At 45.0% G+C, this 24096-nt stretch overlaps 1 protein-coding gene across 2 annotated transcripts in view; it reads right to left on the minus strand.

Moving 5' to 3' along the window:
• The window catches only part of CA8 (carbonic anhydrase 8), a 181482-nt gene that overhangs the window by 37718 nt on the left and 119668 nt on the right, over window positions 1-24096 (minus strand). The window contains exons 7-8 of one of the 2 annotated variants that reach the window (XM_030214814.1): window positions 20387-20499; window positions 15815-15980 (exon numbers count right to left, since the gene is read on the minus strand). In XM_030214814.1, the coding sequence (XP_030070674.1) occupies window positions 15846-15980; window positions 20387-20499 (248 nt within the window). In that variant the 3' untranslated portion in view covers window positions 15815-15845. The remainder of the gene's footprint in view (window positions 1-15814; window positions 15981-20386; window positions 20500-24096) is intronic. The other variant, XM_030214821.1, reaches the window with a different exon arrangement.

The raw sequence follows: 24096 nt of genomic DNA on the forward strand, positions 1-24096 counted from the left end.
CCAAAAGAAAAAAAAAACTTTGGCTCTACCTTAATCAGGGTGGAACTTGGCTGATGGTGCTAACATTTTAAAATGAGATAAAGTACCTTTTAACTAGAAAGTGGAGAAAAGCCAATAGTCACTTAGCAGCACAAGGTTTAGAGTAAGGTATTTTTGAAGTATACTAACAAAATAGGGAAGTTAAAGAATCCCAATAAAGAGTTGCAACAGGGGCGAAAGTAGCTCAGGTGTATACATGTAAAAGGCAAACATATTTGAAATATTCCAAGTTATCCCTGTCAACCTCTAGGCTGATTGCAGGACAAGCCCAGCCATCAGACAAGATTAGGTGGTTGCCTAGATTAGCAATTTCTTGGGGGAAGCACAGAAAATCTTCAGGTAAGCAAAGCAACAGATCTTGACAGTCACACAAACTCAACCAACTATCAGCACTGCATTTTTATAGGATTTTTGTGCGATGATTGTTGAGTTTAACTATCAAAAAACAATCTGGGAAGAGTGCTGCAGGCTAGGAGTCAGAAAACTATTTGAGGGGGGTGTAAGGCTGAAGGTTTGCCTAGGGCACCTACAACCCTTTGGCTGGCTCTAAAATGTCTATATGTGAACGCTTGAAGTATAAAAATAAGATGAGAGTTAGAATGTATAGCACTGAATTTAAAAAAAGCCTGATGGAAAACCAATGAGACACTGTAATACCAGACTATAAGCTATATTGCAATGATAAGGTGCTTCAAATTTGTGGAGTGGTGGTGCTATATGTTAAACATAAAAATTCAACTAAAAAAGGTTCGAGGAGTATAGGGAATGAACACAATATCAGCACTCAGTAAACAAAACCAGTTCCCTTAGAGATTATATAGAAGTCTATGGGCCCTATTTACTAAGCCGCGCTGCAAACACTAGCGTTTTTAGCGCAAGCTAAAAATTAGCACACGCTAATGCTAGAGACACCCATATATTCCCTATGGGTGTCTCTAACGTTAGTGCCTGCTAATTTTTAGTACGCGCTAAAAATGCTAGCATGCCTTAGTAAACAGGGCCCTATTTGATGATGGACCACAGGAAGGTAAAAGCCTCAAAGAGCTTCAGGTTAAATACAAACCCTCGGAGCTAAAACTTTTCATCATTGGCTAAAAAAAACCTTCCTTGTTAACAAATTTTAATGTCCAATATAATCTCAATCATAATCTTCAATATTGCCAATTTTGACTCTAATTTTTTAATTTTTCATTTTTCTAAATATCATAAAAACTTATCTTGCTGAATTCTCTTCCTGCAGATTTTTTTCTTTTTCTTGTAAAGTTTTACATGGAGTCAGCAATTTAACGCTTACAATCCCCATGCGATGACCAGCAATGGTCATTATTGCCCAGTTACCACGTGAGATTTTACCACTAGATCAATGGCTTGCGGTAAGGTCTCAGACCCAAAATGGAAGCGCGGCAATTTTCATTTTGCCGCATGGCCATTTTCGGCAACAACAAAAAAAGGCATTTTTTTGCAGGTGCATTGAAAAATGATTCTGTGCGTGCCCAAAACACACGTCTACACTACTGATGACCATTTTTTTCAGCGCACCTTAGTAAAAGGACCCCTTTGTTTACTAAGTAAAGATAAAACTTTTGCAGGAAACAAAATGCACTGTGGAATCTTTATGAATATAAACTCTATTTGTGAAGGGGAAGATAATAGCAGGGAGCATATACTGCATTCCACCTAGCTAGAATTAGATAGAGAATGAAATGCTAACAAAAATTAAGGAAGGACAAGCCCATACTAAAGAGACCAAATGGATCCTTTGTTTTGATCTTCACGGAGGAAGATGTAATGGAGGTACCTATTCCAGAAATAGTATTTAATGGTGGCATTCAGAATAAGTAAAACAAATCTCGGTGAACCTGAAAAATGTAATAGGACAAACTGATAAAACTATTAGCAAATTACCTGCACTGAATTAAATACACCCCGTACTACTGAAAAAACTCAAAAATGAAACTATAGACCTACTATTAGTAATTTGTAAACTATCATTAAAATCACCTAAGGTACCAGAAGATTGGAGAGTAGCCAATGATACAACAATATTTTAAAAGGGGTTCCAAGGTGATCAGGAAGCTACAGACTAATATCAACGGCAAGCAAAATGGTAGAAGCCATTATAAAGAACAAAATAACTCAATATACAGATAGTCAATAGTATAATGGGGCATAGCCAACATGTACATAAGTACATAAGTACATAAGTAGTGCCATACTGGGAAAGACCAAAGGTCCATCTAGCCCAGCATCCTGTCACCGACAGTGGCCAATCCAGGTCAAGGGCACCTGGCACGCTCCCCAAACGTAAAAACATTCCAGACAAGTTATACCTAAAAATGCGGAATTTTTCCAAGTCCATTTAATAGCGGTCTATGGACTTGTCCTTTAGGAATCTATCTAACCCCTTTTTAAACTCCGTCAAGCTAACCGCCCGTACCACGTTCTCCGGCAATGAATTCCAGAGTCTAATTACACGTTGGGTGAAGAAAAATTTTCTCCGATTCGTTTTAAATTTACCACACTGTAGCTTCAACTCATGCCCTCTAGTCCTAGTATTTTTGGATAGCGTGAACAGTCGCTTCACATCCACCCGATCCATTCCACTCATTATTTTATACACTTCTATCATATCTCCCCTCAGCCGTCTCTTCTCCAAGCTGAAAAGCCCTAGCCTTCTCAGCCTCTCTTCGTAGGAAAGTCGTCCCATCCCCACTATCATTTTCGTCGCCCTTCGCTGTACCTTTTCCAATTCTACTATATCTTTTTTGAGATACGGAGACCAGTACTGAACACAATACTCCAGGTGCGGTCGCACCATGGAGCGATACAACGGCATTATAACATCCGCACACCTGGACTCCATACCCTTCCTAATAACACCCAACATTCTATTCGCTTTCCTAGCCGCAGCAGCACACTGAGCAGAAGGTTTCAGCGTATCATCGACGACGACACCCAGATCCCTTTCTTGATCCGTAACTCCTAACGCGGAACCTTGCAAGACGTAGCTATAATTCGGGTTCCTCTTACCCACATGCATCACTTTGCACTTGTCAACATTGAACTTCATCTGCCACTTGCACGCCCATTCTCCCAGTCTCGCAAGGTCCTCCTGTAATCGTTCACATTCCTCCTGCGACTTGACGACCCTGAATAATTTTGTGTCATCGGCGAATTTAATTACCTCACTAGTTATTCCCATCTCTAGGTCATTTATGTTTAATTCTGTTTATTGGTAACACAACTTATACATTGTTCCAACATGAACATGAATAAAATCTGGTATTTAACATCATCTCCAACTGCGTCACCAAGCATTTTATATCCCCCCCCCCCCCAATGTTAATTCCTATCCCTTCCTTCCCCCCCTCCCACCCCCCTGCAGAAGAACAGGCAAGTATTCAAACATTTAAAAGTCTACTTCTAACTCCAGATGACAACGTTCTCCAGAAGGGGTTCCAGCAGTCCTGGAACTCTACCCCCCTTTCGGATTGCCAGTCCTGTATGTCTAGCCTTTCAAGTCTCATCAGTTCAATCAGCTTGACCCGCCATTGCTGAATATTTAGGCACTGTCCAGTAGTCCATCCTGCCAGGAGTAATTGCATTACTGTTAAAGTTACTTTATTTGCAAAAGATTTGTAGCCTTTTGGTGCTGGCAGTCCCAGGCGGGGCCTGCCAAACAACAGCAACACATCATAGTACCACTTAGATCTCCACCAAGAGGAGACCTGGAACAGCACCTCCCTCCACAACTCTTCCACCTTCCTACATTCCCAGAACATGTGCCCAATTAATACTCCTGCTGTACCACACCTCGGGCACTCTCCCCAAGGGGAGGTCCCCATGTGGAATGCTCTGCGGGGTGAAATGTACATTCGGAGCGCAAATTTATACCATGTCTCCCAATGCTCAATGAATCTGGACCTTTTGCGAATGCCCAGGATAAAAGACTTGAGGTGTTCCTCCTGAATAGGGGTTCCGAGATCCTTGGTCCAGGCCTCCGCTAATTTTTTATAATCCAGTTCTGAGGCGGAGTCCTTGATGTGTCTGTGGTAGAAGGTCAGTGGCACTCGTTGTTGTGCTTCAAAGGAGAATGCCGTCGACAGTTCCTCCCTAACATCTTCCGCCAGGTCTGCCCAAGGCAGCCCCCGTATATAATGTGCCAGTTGATAATAGTGCCAATAATCTTTGCTGGGGATACTGTACTCCCTTTGTAATTCCGCAAAGGGTTTAATTTTCCCTTCGTCAGTCACCGCTTGTAACAGATATTTGAGTCCTTGTCTCTCCCAGCGTTTAAATGTTGGGTATAGATTTCCCGCGGGAAACCGCGGATTGCCACATATGGGTAGAAATGGTGTTACTCTCGACGAAAAATGGTGTAGCTTACACACCCAGCGCCACGCGGCCCGCGCCGCCGGCATTATACCTGACTGATGTAGTTCCGTAGGGGTCTCCCTCCCTGTCAGATGCAGGAGGCATCCCAAGTCCGCAACCGGGGACATCCGTCTTTCTAGAGGGGTGTTTGAAAAATCTGAAGTTCGTCTATGCCAGTCGTTGACATGGCGCATTCCGCAGGCGACAGTCACATGTCGTAAGCTCATGAGGCCCACCCCTCCATATTCCACTGGGGTGCACATCATCCTCAACGGGAGTCTTGGTTTCCCTCCCCTCCACAGAAATTTATTTAAGAGTCTGTTCTGTTGCCGTTCATCCGTTTTGGTAAGATAAAGGGGCACTGTTTGAAAGACGTATATCCATTTTGGAATAATAAACATATTATATAGTGCCACTCGTCCAAATAGGGATATCGGGAGGTTCTCCCACCCCTCCAGCTTTGATTTAGTATCTGACAGCAAAGCAGTTAAATTAAGTTCATGAAGTTTCTTCAAGTTTGCTGGGATCTGAATCCCCAAATATTTGAGGGAGTCTTCTGTCCATCCGAGAGGGAAGGGACCACGCCAGTCGCCCTTCACCGAGGGCATCAGTGGGAGCGCCCAAGATTTATCATAGTTCAGTTTAAATCCAGAATAGCGTCCATAGGTCTCCAGGCAGGTCATCATGCCCCGGAGAGAGCGTGCCGGTTCCTCTAACACTAGGAGTAGGTCATCAGCATAAGCCAGAAGTTTGACTTGCTCCTGTCCCAGCGCCACCCCCCTTACCTCCTCCGCTAACAAAACAGTTCGGAGCAGGGGTTCCAAGGCTATAGTAAAGAGGAGTGGCGACAGGGGACAACCCTGTCTCGTCCCTCTCATTATCGGGAATCGCGGGCCCTGCCTTCCATTCACCAATAGCCCTGCCCAGGGTTCTCTGTAGAGTGCCCGCATCACCTCCATACACCACCCATCGAAACCCATGTGTTCTAGCGTCTGGAAAAGATACGGCCAAGCGACCCTGTCGAAGGCCTTCTCTGCATCTAGGCTCACCACCAGGGCGGGATTCCCCCCCGCCCGGCAGCGAGCCATCGCCAACAGCAGGCGCCTAACATTAAATGAAGATTGTCTCCCTCTGACAAAGCCCACCTGTTCTGGGGTCACCATCCTAGCAAGGGGTGCTGCCATCCTCTCTGCCAGTATCTTAGCCAACAGTTTTACTTCTACGTTTATGAGAGAGATAGGTCGGTAAGATGTCACTTGCTCTCTGGGCTTTTCTGGTTTCGGGATCAGGGTGATTAATGCTGTGTTTTCGTGTAAGGGAAATGAACCTGACTCAACTATCTCCTCAAAATAGGCTAGCAAGTCTCCCATTACTTCTATCGGTATGTTTTTATAGTATTCCGCGGAGTATCCATCAGGTCCCGGGGCCGAGCATGTCTTTAAAGTCTTTATCGCTGCCTGAAGTTCATTAAGTTGCAAAGGTGCATTTAGGGATTCTAGTTCTATTTCCGTCAGTTTGGGGACCTTCGCCTGTTCTAGGTAATGTTGTATCTCCATGGGTGTCCCCGGCCCCCCCTCCTCTGCTCCATATAAGGAGGCAAAATATTTCGTGAACTGGTCAATTATTGCTTTATGATCGTTTATTGTCTGTCCATTAGGGCCTTTAATCGCTTCTATAATTCTAGAGCCTCCCCATCCCTTAATTAGCCTGGCCATCAGTTTCCCCGATCTGTTTCCAAAGCGCTTAAGTCTGTATTTCTGATAATTCATGGAGTGGGTTGTTTTCTCATGGATAAGAGTGTTTAGAGCGACTTGTGTCGCCCTGAGGGCCTCCATTGTGTGTGTATTAGGGTTTTGGATATATGTCCTTTTAGCTACCTGGGTTTGTTTCTCTAACTGTAGGATGCTATTCGCCATTTGCTTTTTCCTTCTGCACACATAAGCAATTATATCTCCTCGCAGCACCGCTTTCGAGGTTGTCCAATATAACTTGGGTTGGTCCCTATGTTGTATATTATATTCTTTAAATTCGGCCCATTTTGTATGTATATATTGATTGAAGTGGGGGTCCTTAGCCAAGTAAATTGGGTAACGCCAGCCTGGGCCACCCCCTCCCCCCTCCACAGCAAATTCAATGTCCGCCCACACTGGGGCATGGTCCGAAATCTCTTCAGGGCCTATGTGGACCGCCTGTATCCGGGAGAACAGGGAACGATCTGTTAGTATGTAATCTAATCGAGCCTGGGTATTATGGGCCCTGGAACGGTGGGTGTAGTCCCTTTCCCCCGTATGGAAGGTCCTCCATGTGTCCACCAATCCCAGAGTGTCGGCGAAAGTCTGCCACATCTGTGTTCTATACCCCCGATAGTATGGGGACGCGGTCGCCGAGCAGTCTAAGGTGGGGTCAGAAATCAGGTTAAAGTCGCCCACTACCATCAGCTCTCCCTCCCGGATTGCCAAACATCTAGCTATCAAACTTTGGAAAAACTTTTTATCCGGTACGTTAGGACCATATATTACTAGTAAGTGAAATTTTATTCCCTGTGCCCACCCTTGGAGCAGTATATAATTCCCTTGTTCTCCTCTTTCAATTATTGTAAACTTACAGGTCACTCCCCTCCTCACTAGGACAGCCACTCCCCCCTTCCGTCCCTGGGCCGAAACTGCATAAACCTCTTCAACCCACTGCTTTCTCAATTTTTTATGCTCTTGGTCTGATAGCCTCGTTTCTTGTAAACAAGCAATGTCTATTTTATGTCTCTTTAGTGCAGTCAAGATTTTTGTTCGTTTTATGGGGGAAGTTATTCCCCCTACGTTCCATGTAGCTAGCCTAATTGGCATGTTTGTGTCTTGTGATGCTGGATTGCATGAGTCTTAATCCTATGTATTATATCCAATTCTTTATCTATTCTTCCTCCCCCTATCCCTCTGGAACATCTGTCCTCTGTTATTAATCGTTGTCTCTCCTGCCCTGATGATTGGTTTTCATAGATCATTAGTTGTCCGTTCTTCTTGTCCCTCCCTCCCTCCCCTCCCCCCTTCACCCTCTGCCAAAACCCTATGTGCCCTTCCAGCGCTAGCTGAAAGTGGGGGATCTCTTGTGACGCTAAGGAGCCCCGACCCCCGCCTGCCCCCCCGTTCCCTGTGCTTCCCTCACCTTACAATCTGCTTATGCTTCATGACCAGACTCCCGCGCCTGTCCAGCAACTCTCATTCTCCCGTCAATAATCCACATCCATTCAGAAATGCTCGTGCAGGCTGTGCTGTGTCAAAATATTGCCATTTATCTTGGTAAAAGATTCGCAATCGAGCTGGATATGTTAGCATAAATTTAATTTTTTTCTTGATCAGTATTGTGCAGAGGGGGTGAAATTGTCTCCTTTTTTCTTGTATAATCCGGGAAAAATCTTGAAAAATTAGTACTCGTTTAGTGTTATAGGTCAGTGAGTCTCTCTTCAATTTGAAACCCTGCAGGATTTCTTGTTTATGCTTATAGTTCAGTATTTTTGCTATTACCACTCGGGGTCGATTAACATCTTCGTTTTTCCGGCCTACTCTATGGGCTCTTTCTACCACCAATGGCCCTCTTGAATCAGTCAAAGCCAGTTCTTTGCCCAGCCATTGTTCCAGCCACTCCGCCATGTTAGCCTCCGGTATGCTTTCAGGCAGGCCAACTAACCTTATATTATTTCTCCGCGAGCGATTCTCGAGATCATCGAACTTGTCTGTCAGATCTATCAGTTGCTGTTTCAAGCTGACAATCTCAGGCCCATGCGTTCTAACATCATCCTCCAGCGCCATTACTCTGGTCTCCACATCTCCCATTCGCGTTTGCAAGCCATCAAAGCCCGCCGCGTAACTGTCTAGTTTTTCGGACAGGGAGTCCCACTGCGGGGCTAGTGCCTTCATGATCGCTGCTGTAATCTGTGCCAATTGGGCTTCGGAGAATTCCGTTCTCAATTCGTTCTCGTTGTCCGCCATTTTGTTTTCGCTCGCGAGTTTGTTTTTTTCTTTTTTCACCGCTTTATGCGCCATCTGAGCTGGTGAGCGGCGTAAATATCTGTCCATACAGTCCTCCGTTATGTGTGTTCGCGGGAGGGAGGCAACTCAGCTGATTTCTTTTATTTTGGGGGCGTTTAGGAGCCGGGGTCCCAGAGCTGCAGCGCTAAGCGTCCGTCCAGCTCACAGCATCGCGAGATCTCCCTCTAGGTCATTTATAAATACATTAAAAAGCAACGGACCCAGCACAGACCCCTGCGGGACCCCACTAACTACCCTCCTCCACTGAGAATACTGGCCACGCAATCCTACTCTCTGCTTCCTATCTTTCAACCAGTTCTTAATCCATAATAATACCCTACCTCCGATTCCATGACTCTGCAATTTCTTCAGGAGTCTTTCGTGCGGCACTTTGTCAAACGCCTTCTGAAAATCCAGATATACAATATCAACCGGCTCCCCATTGTCCACATGTTTGCTTACCCCCTCAAAAAAATGCATTAGATTGGTGAGGCAAGACTTCCCTTCACTAAATCCGTGCTGACTTTGTCTCATCAGTCCATGTTTTTGTATATGCTCTGCAATTTTATTCTTAATAATAGCCTCCACCATCTTGCCCGGCACCGACGTCAGACTCACCGGTCTATAATTTCCCGGATCTCCTCTGGAACCTTTCTTAAAAATCGGAGTAACATTGGCTACCCTCCAGTCTTCCGGTATTACACTCGATTTTAGGGACAGATTGCATATTTCTAACAGTAGCTCCGCAAGTTCATTTTTTAGTTCTATTAATACTCTGGGATGAATACCATCAGGTCCCGGTGATTTACTACTCTTCAGCTTGCTGAACTGACCCATTACATCCTCCAAGGTTACAGAGAATTTGTTTAGTTTCTCCGACTCCCCCGCTTCAAATATTCTTTCCGGCACCGGTGTCCCCCCCAAATCCTCCTCGGTGAAGATTTAGTCATGGGAGTCACATGTTACTAAGCTGCTACATTCTTTGAAGGTATGAATAAAGATATGGATAAAGATAAGCCAGTTAATGGGAAAATTAGGTTCTTACCGTGATAATTTTCTTTCCTTTAGTCATAGCAGATGCAGCCATTACAGATGGGTTGTGTCCATCAACCAGCAGAGGGAGATAGAGAGCACACTTTTTTCAGTGCCTCATACCAGCTTGCTCCACTCCTCTCTTCAGTATTTGAAGCTTCCAAAGCAGTATGGCAAACCGCAATGGGAATAACATGAGCTTTCCTCACAGCGAACGATGGCCCTACAACAAAGGCATTAACTCAGAATGGAGGGAATGAAACATCCTCCCGGAGGGCATAAACTCATCCTCCACTGAGACATAACTGGAGGGAATAAACTCATCCTCCCGGAGGGAATAAACTCATCCTCCAAAACATGAAACTGGAGGGAATTAAGTCATCCTCCTTTAATTGAACAAGAATCCTGAAGACTGTTTTCCGACTTTCTCCCAAGGACAGAATCTCCAGGAAACACGAACAGAACCTGAAATAGATTTACAGCAGATAGCATCAGACAGGGAGGGATCATGGCTGCATCTGCTATGACTAAAGGAAAGAAAATTATCACGGTAAGAACCTAATTTTCCCTTCCTTGTCATCAAGCAGATGCAGTCATTACAGATGGGATGTATCAAAGCAATCCCTAGATAGGGTGGGAACAAGCCACACCACGCGCCAGCACTTGCGCTCCAAAATGTGCGTCCCTGCTGGCTGCCACATCCAGCCTGTAATGTCGGGCAAAAGAGAGCTTAGAAGCCCATGTTGCTGCACTACAAATCTCTTGAAGAGAGAGTGCTCCAGTTTCAGCCCAAGAAGAGGAAATTCCTCTAGTGAAATGCGCCTTAAAGGCATCAGGCGGAGGCCAGCCGGCAAGCAAATAAGCTGAAAAGATAGATTCTTTAAGCCAGCGGGCAATAGTGGCTTTAGACGCTGGAGACCCTCTGCGAGGACCTTGATAGCAAAACAAACAGATGATCAGAGGTCCTGAAAGAGTTAGTAACTCGCAGATACTGCAGCAGAGTCCTGCGCACGTCCAACAGGTGCAATTGCCCAAAAGATTCTGGAAACTCCTCCTCGACAAAGGAGGGCAAGAAAATAGGTTGGTTTAGGTGAAACGCTGAAACCACCTTAGGCAAGGAGGAAGGTACGGTCTGAACCGTGACCCCGGACTCTGAAACTGCAGAAAAGGGTCTCTACAGGACAGCACCTGGAGCTCTGACACCCGTCTCGCCGAAGTAATGGCCACTAACAAGACGGCCTTCAGTGTCAAATCTTTCTCTGAAGCACGCCGAAGCGGTTCAAAGGGAGCACCCTGAAGGGCCTTCAGCACTAGCCCCAGGTTCCAAGCTGGACAAGGTGCACGCACGGGAGGACGGAGCCGAAGCACCCCTCTAAGAAACCGTGCCTCATCCGGATGAGCAGCTAAAGACACGCCTTCAACCTTGCCACGCAGGGAGGCCAACGCTGCCACTTGCACCTGCAGGGAATTATAGGCCAAGCCTTTTTGTACACCATCCTGCAAAAAGTCCAGAATCGGCGAGACAGGAGCTCACAGGGGTGTGATCTCTCTGGAAGCACACCAGACTTCAAACTGGCGCCAAATCCTGGCATAAGCCACGGACGTGGAACGCTTGCGGGCTTGCAGGAGAGTGGTAATTACTTTATTGGAATAGCCTCTGCCTCTCAATTGCGCCCTCTCAATCGCCAGGCCATAAGACCAAATCGGCCGGCATCCTCCATGGTCACCGGACCCTGTGACAACAGGTTGGGAACCAGAGGTAACTGAAGGGGATCCTCTACGAGCATCTGTCGGAGGTCCGCATACCAAGGCCTCCTGGGCCAATCCGGGGCGACGAGAACCACTTCTCCTGGATGCAGCCGAATCCGCAGGAGCACTTGCCCTATCAAGGGCCACAGAGGGAACACATACAGTAGGCCCGGAGGCCAGGGTTGAGCCAAGGCATCCAACCCCACCGCGCGAGGATCTCTCTGTCTGCTGAAGAAGCATGGGACTTTGGCATTGGTGCTTGTCGCCATTAGATCGATCACGGGCTTGCCCCACTTGGCACATATCTGCAGAAACACTTCGTCTGCAAGTTCCCACTCCGCTGGATCGATCTGATGCCTGCTTAGATAATCGGCTTGCACGTTGCTCTGACCTGCAATGTGAGCTGCTGACAGAAACTGTAGATGCAGCTCGGCCCAGTGGCAAATTTTTTCGGCCTGCACGGCTAGAGTTCTGCACTGAGTGCCGCTTTGTCGATTTATGTAGGCCACTGCTGTCGTGTTGTCCGACATCACTCTGACAGCCAATCCTTCCAGGGTCACTTGAAAGGCCAGAAGCGCCTGAAACACCGCTTTCAACTCTAAGCGGTTGATGGACCACTCCGACTCTTCGGGTGTCCATAGACCCTGGGCATGCTTCCCCTTGCAATGTGCGCCCCAGCCTTTCAGACTGGCATCTGTCACCACTAGGCACCAATCGGGGAGCGCCAGCAGCATTCCTCGCCGCAGCATGCTGTCTGAGAGCCACCACTCCATGCTGAGTCGGGCCGCAGGGAGCCAAGAGAGTCTGCATTGGTAATCCTGAGATACTGGAGACCATCTTTGGAGTAGAGCATACTGTAGAGGTCTCAGGTGCGCTCTCGCCCAGGGCACCAGTTCCATGGTGGCCGTCATCGATCCATGCAGCTGGACAATGTCCCAAGCTCGCGGGGGGGGGGCATCCTCAGGAGCAGACGGACCTGATTCTGAAGCTTGCACCGCCTTTGCTGGGGTAGGTACACATACCCCGAGGCTGTGTCGAACCTGGCCCCCAAATATTCTAGAGACTGCGAGGGAGTCAGGTGACTTTTGGCCAAATTCACAACCCAGCCCAGAGATTGAAGTACTGAGACCACTCTGGCTGTTACATGCTGACTCTCTGCAGCAGAGTTTGCTCGAATGAGCCAGTCGTCCAGGTACGGGTGAACCCGAATACCCTCTCGCCTTAGAAAGGCAGCTACTACCACCATAACCTTCGAAAAGGTGCGGGGAGCTGTGGCAAGGCCAAAAGGCAAGGCCCGGAACTGGAAATGCTTTCCCATCACCACAAACCTCAGAAACTTCTGGTGCGGGGGCCAAATTGGAATGTGGAAGTAAGCTTCTTTCAGGTCCAGAGACGTGAGAAACTCTCCTGGCTGTACCGCCGCAATGACGGAGCGCAGGGTTTCCATGTGAAAATGCCGCACTCTCAGGGACTTGTTTAATTCTTTTAAGTCCAGAATAGGGCGAAAAGACCCTCCTTTTCGCGGCACCACAAAGTAGATGGAGTAGCGGCCGCAGCCGTGTTCGGCGGGAGGTACCGGGGACACGGTCCCTATCTGAATCAGACCTTGTAAAGTCTCCTCTACCGCCGCCCGTTTGGCGGCAGAACTGCATCGGGACTCCACAAACACGTCTCTTACAGGGGCGTTGAAAGGGCAACTTCACCAACCTTTGCTTAGAGGCCATGTCCGCCGCCCAATGCCGTAGCCAAAGAAGACGGCGAGCCGCCACTGCTACTGCCATGTGTTTAGCCGAAGCTCTGACAATATCATAAAGGGCGTCAGCAAGAAAGGACAAGGCCGACTCCATCCACAGAGCCACATCTGAAAAGGGCTCCGCTCCATCACCGGGCTGTTCCACTGCCTGTTGTAACCAAGCCAGGCAGGCTCTAGCAGCATAACAACTGCATGCAGATGCCCGAATAGTGAGACCTGCAATTTCAAATGACTGTTTAAGTGCTGATTCCAGTCTACGGTCTTGAATATCCTTCAGGGCAACACCTCCTTCAACAGGGAGGGTAGTTCTCTTTGTCACAGCTGTGACTAGGGCATCCACTTTAGGCATAGCAAAGCGAGCCATATGCTCCTCACTCAGAGGGTATAATTTCCCCATAGCCCTGGAAACTTTCAAAGGTCCCTCGGGGTCAGCCCATTGAGCCGAAATAAGCTCTTGGATGGAGTCATGCAAAGGAAAGGCTCGAGCAGGCTTTTTGGTACTAGCCATCCTAGGATTCACAGAGGAGGCTGTGCCACTGGCAGGGTCCTCAATAGAGAGAGCCTGCAGGGCATCAGAAATAAGCGCTGGCAGCTCATCACGGTGGAAAATCCTCACCGCGGAGGGATCGTCCAGATCCTGAGTCACTTCTGCACCAGACTCTGGCTCCTCAGACCATGAAGGCCTGCCAGAGTCCTCCGAAACCTCGCAGCCCGACCACGGGGGGGAAAATGGAGGTGCAGCACTCTCTGAAGGGGAATGAGCCCTTCTGCGCTTCATATTCTGCCAATTATCAGGGAATAACGCCTCAGAGGGCATACCCAGGCTAGAATCCACCGGGGGGGCATTAGAAGAGGCCCATGCCGGGCTTTGTGGGAGAGCTCTTTTAAGCATGTATGCTTTATGCATTAATAAGACAAAATCAGGGGAGAAAAACTCACCCTGGGCACCCGGATCTCTGCCGGGGCTAGTAGCTCCCATATCAGCCTCACTCTGAGGCCTCCCCCTGGGCTCAGGACTCTCCGTCTCAGCGGAGGTCGCGCCATGTGGTAAATTCAAAATGGCGCCCGCTGCCAGCTCAGAGCGCGAAGAATCATCGCTCGCCATGCTCGGGCCGGCTCTAACGCCTGTACAGCACGATTTACAGAGCCCCGCTGCTGATCTGCGCTTGCTACACTTGGAACAGTGCTTTACTGTCTCCGCAGCCATCGCCAAAAACGGCGGTAAAATTCAAAATGGCGGTTTGCGCCAAAATCGCCCCGATCGCGGGCCCACCCCGGAGGAATCAGAAAACACTCTTACCTCACTGGACCGAGTATCACAGCTCCGGTCCCACAGAAAAAGGCAAGGAAAAACCTCTGTTCCTTTTTTTTTTTTTAACGCTGTGAGGAAAGCAGAGGTAAATAGAACTCCGGAGGCTCAGGTGAGTGGGAAAGGCAGGGAAAGGGCGAACCTATGTGCCTGCATCCACTGTTGTTGGGGAAGGACAGGGAAAGCTAAGCAATGTGTCCACATCCACGGAGGTATGGGTAAGGCAGGGAAAGGGCGAACCTATGTGCCTTTAAAGTGAAGCTGCTATAGCCTCCAACACCCCTGCTAACAACTGGCAAAAGCACAGGAGCAACCTCCAGGCAGATTTTAGATGGACCTCGAAGAAGCTGCAGCCACTCTGCTAGGGGAGATAGAGAATACTGAAGAGAGGCAGTGGAGCAAGCTGGTATGAGGCACTGAAAAAAGTGTGCTCTCTATCTCCCTCTACTGGTTGATGGACACAACCCATCTGTAATGGCTGCATCTGCTTGATGACAAGGAAATGGCATATCTTGATTTTCAGAAGGTGTTTACCAAAATCCTTCATGAGAGGTTCCTAAAGAAATTAAAATGCCATCGGATAGAAGGCAATATCCTATTTTGAACCGGGAACCCATAAGACAGAATACAGCGAATTGGGCTAAATAGTGAATTTTCTCAGTGAAGAAAGATAAACAGTGAAATGCCCAAGGGATCTGTCCTGGGAGTGATACTTTCTAACATATTTATAATTGATCTAGAAATAAGAACAACTAACGTGTGTTTACCACAGGTTAAAAAGTACTACCATGGGGAGCACTCAGGTGCCCTGCAGTAGTTTTAGAATTGGCACACATTACCCACGCACTAAAAAATTGAATGTATTTTAGCGCTGCAGGCAGGCATGTCTGGGGGCAGAGAGTAGGCGTGTTCCGTGCTAAGCGGTTAGCGCAGCTACATTTCCAACGCTAACTAATTAGTGTGTGAGCCTTTACCACCTACAAAATAGGTGGCAGTAAGGGCTCATATGCTAATGGCCATGTGCTAATGGAGAAATTAGTAGGTGGCCATTAATAGGAAAAAATGGGGCCATTTTACTGCCGCACTACAAGTGGTCTCAGTAAGCAGGAAAGACCCGAGCTGGGGATAGCACTGGCCACTTTTTAGCGCTGCTTAGTAAAAGGGACCCCTAGTGAGGTGATCAGAATTGCAAATATCAATATTATTCAAAGTTTTTAAATCGCAAGTGGATCGTAAGAGTGTGGAAGAGTAGCACATGATATTTGATGTGCATAGTGCAAATTGAATCACATAGGGAAAAATCATCAAACCTATAGCTACATAATGCTAGGTTCCACCCACCAGAAAAGGATCTAGGAATTACTATGAACAATAAATTGAAACACACTACTCAGAGTGTAGTGATGGCCAAAACAACAAATAGAAATTATTAGAAATAATTGAAACTAAAATAAAGAATGTCTAAATTGACGGACCAGTTTTTTCATCTAACATTGATAATCAGTTTTCGTATTTTTCTTTTGCTGAGCACTTTGATACCTGAATGATGAATTCAATTTGTTGTCTTCTGCTACTGAAATGCTGCTCTGATGATTCTATCACTAAGTGGCTGGGTTGGTCTAAAGTTATCTCCCAATATCCCTTCACAGCCATCCTGAAGATCTGCACCTTTAACATGTGTTTTCAGTCTTCTAAACTCCTCTATCTGAAATGACAAAATAAATCATTTTCTTAGATAAAAAAATATACTGTATATATTAAACCAGGCAGCTTAGCCATCATGTAATAACAGCTCTAATGGTTTGCTTTCATGTTTTCAAACCAGCTAGGAGGGTTCTAGTTGCTGGATTAAAGATCAGTAGCCTAGAGGTTAAAGCAGCAGGCTGAGAACTAGAACACTGACCTTCAAAACCCACTGACTCTGTGGGCAAGAAACTTCACCTCTATTGTCTCGGGTGCAAACTCGGAGCTAGATTAATATGGGCATTTACACCCCTCCTTTTCCCATTCACCTCATTAGGATACCAAATAAGGTTGTAGCAAATCAGGTCACAACCATGTTGCTTTGGATCTTGAAGCTCACCGGACTATAAAAAGCTTTCTACTGTTCCAGTATTCCTCACCGAGATGAGGCTTACCAGCCTATAATTTCCTACCTCTTCTTTGGTTCCACTTTTGTGAAGACCACATCTGCCTTTTTTCAGTCACATGGAACTTCTCCTATCTCTAGGCATTTGTTACTCATATCTTTCAGTGGATCTCTCTGAATTCCTTTAGTATCTCAGGGTTTCTTCCAGTCTCATGACTTTGTCCACGTTTTGCATTGAGATTCATCCAAATGGGAAACTGCACCACTTTCTCCCCCCTCTTGGTTGTTTGGGCTGTTCACTCCACTGTTGGTGTCTTTCACCCCTTTTCAGTGCCTTGGGGTGTTCATGCTATTCATCATGTCTTGGGGATACTGCTGCTCTGCAGCAATTCCCTAAAACTTGGATGAAAACCCCCCCAATGTCTGAACCAAAAATAGAATCCATCACTTTCCCTGTTGACTTTAATGAAATGAAATCAACCAAATGAACTTTCATGATCAAAAAATGTTCAAAACAAAAGAAAAAGTGATCCAAAAATAAACCAAACTAAAAATGTTTTACATGCACATTCCTTGTGAATAAAGCCTGTGCTCATGTGGTAGATGGGACTAGATTCCTTGCCCTTTATCTTACTGGAAAGAAGATCAAACTGGAATCCACAACTGATTTTTATATTACTTTCAACAAGCACTTTTGGGGGATAATTTTAAGCCTGGATTTAGGTGCTAAGAATGCAGATAAATACTAGTACTTTAGTTATTTATGCTTGTTAATGGCCTCTTGTAATATGATGGTGTGTACTTTGATGATGAGTATGCATATGAGCAGAGTTTGGAAAGAGAGACTATACATAAAAATTATAAAATACTATATTTAGCGCATGAACTTGCAAAATATAGGCACAGACATTTATAATGTAGGCATGTGCATTTGGTGAATTATGCTATAAGCCTATAAAGAAATGTAGCCACCTGCCCATAGTGCCCATGTATACAATTACCCTCCTTGTGAAGAATACAGTGAGCTCCATTTTCCACCCATACTGGTGATGTCATTATCTCTCACCTTCCTCCTTAATAAAGCCTGCACTTGGCAAGGCATGCTGATGAAGGGGCACAACTAAGGTCCATGCCCCTTTGTGCACTCCTTCATGTGCAACTTTGTGCACATTATAAAGTCTGTTTACTAATCACACTAAGCAGTTAGTGCACGTGTTAGCCTGCAGTAGTGCACCAAAATCAATGAGCATGGTAAAACTCCTGTGCTGTTTAGAGTGGATGGGGCAGAATTCTGGTAGGTTATGTGCAGAGATAGGGCAGGATGCATATGCTATCTTTGCTACTGATAGCTTGGGTTTCCTTAATGTCACCTGACAAGATGGCATTAAATGCATCCATATTACTGGTAGTCAGGTAGCGTGGCTGCTGCCCATAGATAAAAATATCACCTGACATCCCCTGATTGCATACCCATTCCATCCAGCTAAGAGCTCCTTCTCAAGAACCCCCTATGTCAAGTTCCTCAAAGTAAAGACTCGCCACTCAATAGTACCCCCACCAATGCAAGCCTCTCCATATTCCAAACCCCCCAGCAAAGATCACAGCCCACCCTCTCTCACCCCTGACCCCCAGGAATTACTCTGGAGTATCCCTGATCATCTAGTGGATGGGGTAAGATTGGTCCTCTTCCACTCTGCTCTCTTGGTTCCTGGGTTCAAAATGGCAGCTATGCCCCATGACATTATTCTTATGGTATTGCAGGCAGCTACAGGGCAGGACTGGAGGGGGACTGCTCCTGGCCCATCCACTATTTAACCACAGATACCCCTGGGCAAGTCCTGGGTGACTGGGAAAAGCAGTGGATTGTTATCTTTTCTGGGAGGAGCTTGAATAATGGGGACTTGCTTAAGTGTGGGGTCTTCATCAGAAGAGAATGATTTGGAGAGAATTTGGGAGTCTTAAGAGGGAATTCTTAACTGTGAGAGTCTTGAGGGTTATGTGCTCTGAGGGGATTGCATTGTGTCACTATGTGTGGGGGTTTCTTTTTATTGGTGCGTGCCCCATATTACATGCCTCGGCCTATAGCACGGGTGTACCCATGCTATCTACCAAAGCATATGACACAGGCCCCAGAACTGTCTGCCCATGCAATAAAGGTGAGGCAGATTCTGACCATGCCCCCAACATTTACTGCACAGGTTTTGCACCTACCATACCTTACTTTAGTAGCAAAACTTAAGTTAAGTGCTAAATATTAGTGCCCTTTAGTAAACAGGCCCCCATATGTACTTTTGATTGAATGAGTTGCATAAGCTGTGTTGATATTGAAGAATGAGTAATTTATATATTCTGGCTGTTGCTTATTGGCATATTCACTTATTATTGCTGGTATTTATTATGATGTATACCTGTAGTTACAGGCAGAGGGAAATATGGTCCATTCATACCATTATAGAAACAGAATTTGCAGCAAAGGATATAATTTTTATGATTAATTTTATGGTCTTGTGGGGAAAAATATGAGTGGATGCCCACCATGAGTAGTAGTGATCATCACACTGTATGCTTCGATATAGGAGCTAAAGTTGAGCATAAACACATAAAAACTCAAAGTCCTGGATTTCAAACATGCTGACATTAGTAAAATGAGGGAATACCTAAAGAAAGAGCTCACAGGATGAGAAGATATAAGAGAATTGGAAAGTCAGTGGTCCAAGCTAAAAGGAGCTATAAAATGGCAACAGATCTTTATGTAAGGAAGAGGAAAAGGAAACCAACATGGTTCATCAAACAAGTATCTGAAGAAATAAAGGCAAAAGAGGTAGAACCTTTGTCAATGGACAAAGGCATATATGGGAGTAGAAGAGATAGGGAAGGTCATGATGGATTTGATATACCATGTTGTGAGTCAAACCAAAAAAAAAAAGAAAGGACGAATGCTTCCACAACAATCGAACAGACAAGCACAAAGTGAACGGAAGAAGTTCAAAGAACTAATAGAAGTCCAATATCTTCAAGATAAAAAGTTTTATTCTCCAATAAAGATTGCATAAACACTCCAGACCCAACATGGACCATGTTTCGGCAATATGCCTTCCTCAGGGGGTCACAACTTAATGTGAATGCAAAAACCAATATGGAGAATTGTGAATAGCAGATAACTCAACACTCAGCGACAGCAGCACAGTGTTTGTGTCCAAAAGGCTAATGACTAGCACCAAAATCATATATCCACCAGTTGAGTATAGAGAACAGGAATGAGGAATTCCATAATTGGTGTTTCATTTTATGTAAGTTTCTGTGCTACAGAAGCTAGAACTCCTTCTCTTGAAAAAATGCATTGGACTATTTTTTTGTGGAAGGGGTGCTTATTTCTAAGAAACCCCTGGGCCAATTTGGCCTATTTTTGAACTTGATGTGTCTTTTTACCAGTTTTTCCCACATGCCAAGTTTCTTCACATTCTGTTCAATTCCCCCCCCCCCCCCCCCCCCCCCCCCCCCAAATGGACAGACAGACATTCTCATCACTTTGTGAATAATTTTTCACATTTCCACTGGGTTGGAAAGAATAAAAATGGAATAGGACATAAAAAGAAAAACAGCTAATCAGCAACCTTTGCTCTTTTTTCCCAAGGTGTGATGGAGTACTCTCATGTCCCTTCAGAATCTAACACCTGTCTTTATTCTATTACTATCAAAAATCAACGACATTTGAGAACTAGCCTATCACAGTAGTTTCAGTTTGTTTTACACATTGATTTTCCCTTTTTGCACTGGTAAAGATTTATTTCAAAAACAGATCAAAGAGAATTGTTAAATATAAATATATACATATATAGAGAGAGAGATTTTTCATTTCTGACCTTTACCTAGCTTAGATAGACTCAAAAGCTTTAACCTTTACCTAAAATGACATGCACTTCTCTGAAGGGCTGTGATATATAACACCCCTGTCAATATTTGCATTGGGTAAGCTTTGAGCACATGTCTACCTATAATGTTATTCTAAGTGCAGTTGTTACCTGTGTTTGAGATATCGTCAAAGGGTATCGGAACAGAATCCAAGTGACACCTTCACTGCACGGTGGGATAGTAAGAGAACCTTCATACACCCAATAATCACGCAGAAGAGGATCTGCATATCAAAACCATTGTTACAAATATCATTATTAAAAGTGGTGCAGAGATACACAATTCACTTTAGAATAGCAACCCTATGGTATAAACTAGGGGTTAGCAACATTTTTGGCACAACGCCAACAATTAGGAATATGCAAAGGGAAAATATTTTCATTTGTTTCTCCTTTTTCCAGCTTTTGGGTCTCACATCCGTTTTAATAAAATTGTTGAAAAAGTGCCTTAAAACTGTTAAACAAATATGAAATCAGTGCACATTAAGGGGGATAGTTATCATGGTATAGTAAAAGTCAAGTTTTTACCACACTTTGACTTACCACGGGAGTCAACAACCAGCGGTAGCTCAATACTGCAGGTTACTGACTCCCGTGGTAAATGAATAGCACTGCTTGTGAGCCACCAGTGTTATTTGACCTTCCTGGGAGCATCAGGAAATAAAGCTACAGGCCAATGCTCCTGGGCACAGCTTAAATGGGCTGGCCACAGTTCAATCATGGTACCCCCTGAGCCCCCTCCCAGCAAATGAAAAACCCCACCTGAATGGCCCCCATAAGTTGTACCCCTTCCCAATGGGCCCCTCATTCAAGATCCCCCCCCCCCCAATGCAAACACCCCCAGAAACCCCTCAGATGTAACTACCCCACCTGAAAATACCCCAACTTGATAAGGGCCACCCCCAGAAGGCCCCCTACCTACATACTAGCCCCCTCCAATGCCTACCCTTCATGAATCCCTAGGATTTAGTGGGGTCTGGATAGAAGCAATCCACAGTTAGTCCTGCCCTCGCTGATGCTGGATTCAAAATGGCACCAGTGACCCCTAGCGATAGTCTCACCACAATAGGGTATATGGATCATGGGGTATCTCTTTGGTAGTAATCAAAGGTATCCCTACCCCAGTAGCACAATTCAGACTTCCACCACAACTGGGTATACTTGATTGATTCCCTAGCCTAGCTCCTTTCCTTGATTAACTTACTTCTGTACAGCTGTGGGTGCTCTGTTTGCTCTGTCTCTGTGTGCTGCTGAGTTCTGGTAGGAACATTGTTTGTTTTTCTCCTTTGTTAGTTTTAAACCTTTGACTACGGTGTATGCCCTCCTTCTTCTGGACTTGTGTGTTAAAGCAGCTCTTCCCTTTAGCTTGCTTTAACGCTTTGTCTGCTGTGTTTGTCTCCTGTTTCTTGTGAATTTTGCTCCTTATTTGATTGGTGTATGTAAAGGCAGCTTTTCTGCTCTGCTTGCTTTTCCCCTTGTCTCAAGTGTCTGTTATTTGACTCTGTGGTACAGCCTTGTGTATTCTTGTGAGTGTATTCCCTTAACCCTTGTGTGCTAAGTGTCACATTCATGTGTATTCCTATAAGTGGTTTCCCTTTATCCTTGTCTGCTGTGTAGCACAGCCTTGTGTATTCCTATAGGTGGCTTCCCTTTACCCTTGAGTGCTGTGTGGTACAGCCTAGAGTGTTCCTACAAGTGGCTTCCCTTTTCCCTTGAGTGCGATGTGGCACAGCCTAGTGTATTTGAGCACTGTATGGTACAGCCTAGAGTGTTCCTGTGGAGCTTTGCTCTTGTAAAGTCTGTGTCCCATTCTGTCCTCGGCTTTCCCTTTTTTCCCTGTGGTCTCTGCCTCTGCTGCCTGTGTTTCTGTGTAGCCTTTGTTTGCATTCTCTTCCTCTGGTCGTAGCCTGTACTTGCCAGCTTTTTGTCTGTCGCCCTTCCTTTGTGTCACTAGCCAGCGCATAAGAGACGGCGATTGAGACCAAGTATTGTGAGATTTTATTTATTTTATTTTGTATTTTTTTAGGTGGTTATATGACTACTTTTAGGGGTTCACTTTGCTTTATACCCCTATTAGGTAGGTGATGTTTAGTATGTATGGTCATTCAGTTATTTTAGTGTTGTATATCTCCACATATCTGTCTTATGAAGTTCTGTTGATATATATTTTGTGTTGATATTATTTTTTGTTGATATCTTATGTCTTATATTAAAATTATTATTTTATTGCATGCATATTTAATCTGAATGTTTTAACTGATATTGATTTGATATATTTTATTGTATTATGTTTTTAGATTTGATCTGTTTTATCTTATATGATTTGATTGTGTTTTTAGATATGTTTTATTATAAAATATACTATGTAATGTTTATGTTTTATTCATTATGTATTTTTATTTTGTGGTTTTTTGTACCCCTGACCCAGCCTGAGGGCGAAACGTAGCCACGTCGGGTAACCTTGTAATAAACCACTTCTTCTGTTACACTCCTGTTCTATTTTTTTTGACTTTTTTTATCTGCTTTTTTTCTTTTGGTTTGCTATTTCTGTGGCAGATCTTTGCCTTTTTTTGTTTCTGTCCGGTAGTTAATAGGGATACATATTGGTTTGTGTATGTTTACTTCGTTTAGGGTATATGTTTGCTCCTCCTGATGAAGCAACTAGTGAAATGCAATTCCACATGGAGGAGTGCAGCTGAAGATTATCCCATGCTGTTACCTAAAGTTCAGTCATTCACACATCTATTGTCACTGGATTTACAGTTTTCTGTGATGAGGCTTTGATTGCTGATGCACAACAAGGCTGGCAGCTTGCTGAAGTGACTTGGAACTGTTTCATGCTCCTCCCTGCAGTAATAAAGACAGAGATGTAAAGAATGAACTGAGGCCAGAGGGCCTGAGGACATGCAGAGGGGAAGTAAAGTGACATTTGTTGCTGATTAAGGAAAGTTCATTGAACACTAAGCAAGTTGAGACCTGGCCTGTTTATAGGGCTAGATTCACTATTAATGAAAAATCTGTGTGTGAGTGGCTGGTGATGGTTTTATGTGTCCATGTTTATTGATTTGTACTAAATAAAAAATATTTGATATAATTATCTAGAGTTTAATTAATAGGTTTTATATAGTTAAAATTTAATGCTAAGAAGTGCAGGGTGGTACACCTGGGGTGTAGAAATCCAAAGGAGATGCACCAGATAGGAGGAGAGAGATTGATACGCACAGCTCAGGAGAGGGACCTTGGGGGTGATTGTTTTATCACCTTAAGATGCTCAGACACCATGCGACAAGGCAGTGGCCACAGCCAGAATGATGCTAGGCTGCATAGAGAGGGGTATAACCAGCAGAAGAAAAGAGGTGTTGATGCCCCTGTACAAGTCTTTGGTGAGGCCCCACTTGGAGTATTATGTTCAGTTTTGGAGGCCATATCTTGCTAAGGATATAAAAAGAGTTGAAGCGGTACAGAGAAAAGTGACGAAAATAATGTGGAGTTTGTGCCACAAGATGTATGAGGAGAGACTTGAGGATCTGAATATGTATACCCTGGAGGAAAGGAGAGACAGGGGTGATAAGATACAGACATTCAAATATTTAAACAATCCTTTTCCAGGGATGGGAAAGTGGTAAAACTAGAGGATATGAATTGAAGTTGCAGGGGGGCCAACTCAGGAATAATATCAGGAAGTACTTTTTCACAGAGAGGGTGGTAGATACCTGGAATGCTCTCCCACGGAAGTTGGTGAAGATGAAAATGGTAATGGAATTCAAAAATGCGTGGTATAAACGTAAAGGAATCCTGTATAGAAGGCATGGAACCAAACA

The sequence above is a fragment of the Microcaecilia unicolor genome, chromosome 1 (assembly GCF_901765095.1).
Source record: "Microcaecilia unicolor chromosome 1, aMicUni1.1, whole genome shotgun sequence".
Classification (NCBI taxonomy): domain Eukaryota; kingdom Metazoa; phylum Chordata; class Amphibia; order Gymnophiona; family Siphonopidae; genus Microcaecilia; species Microcaecilia unicolor.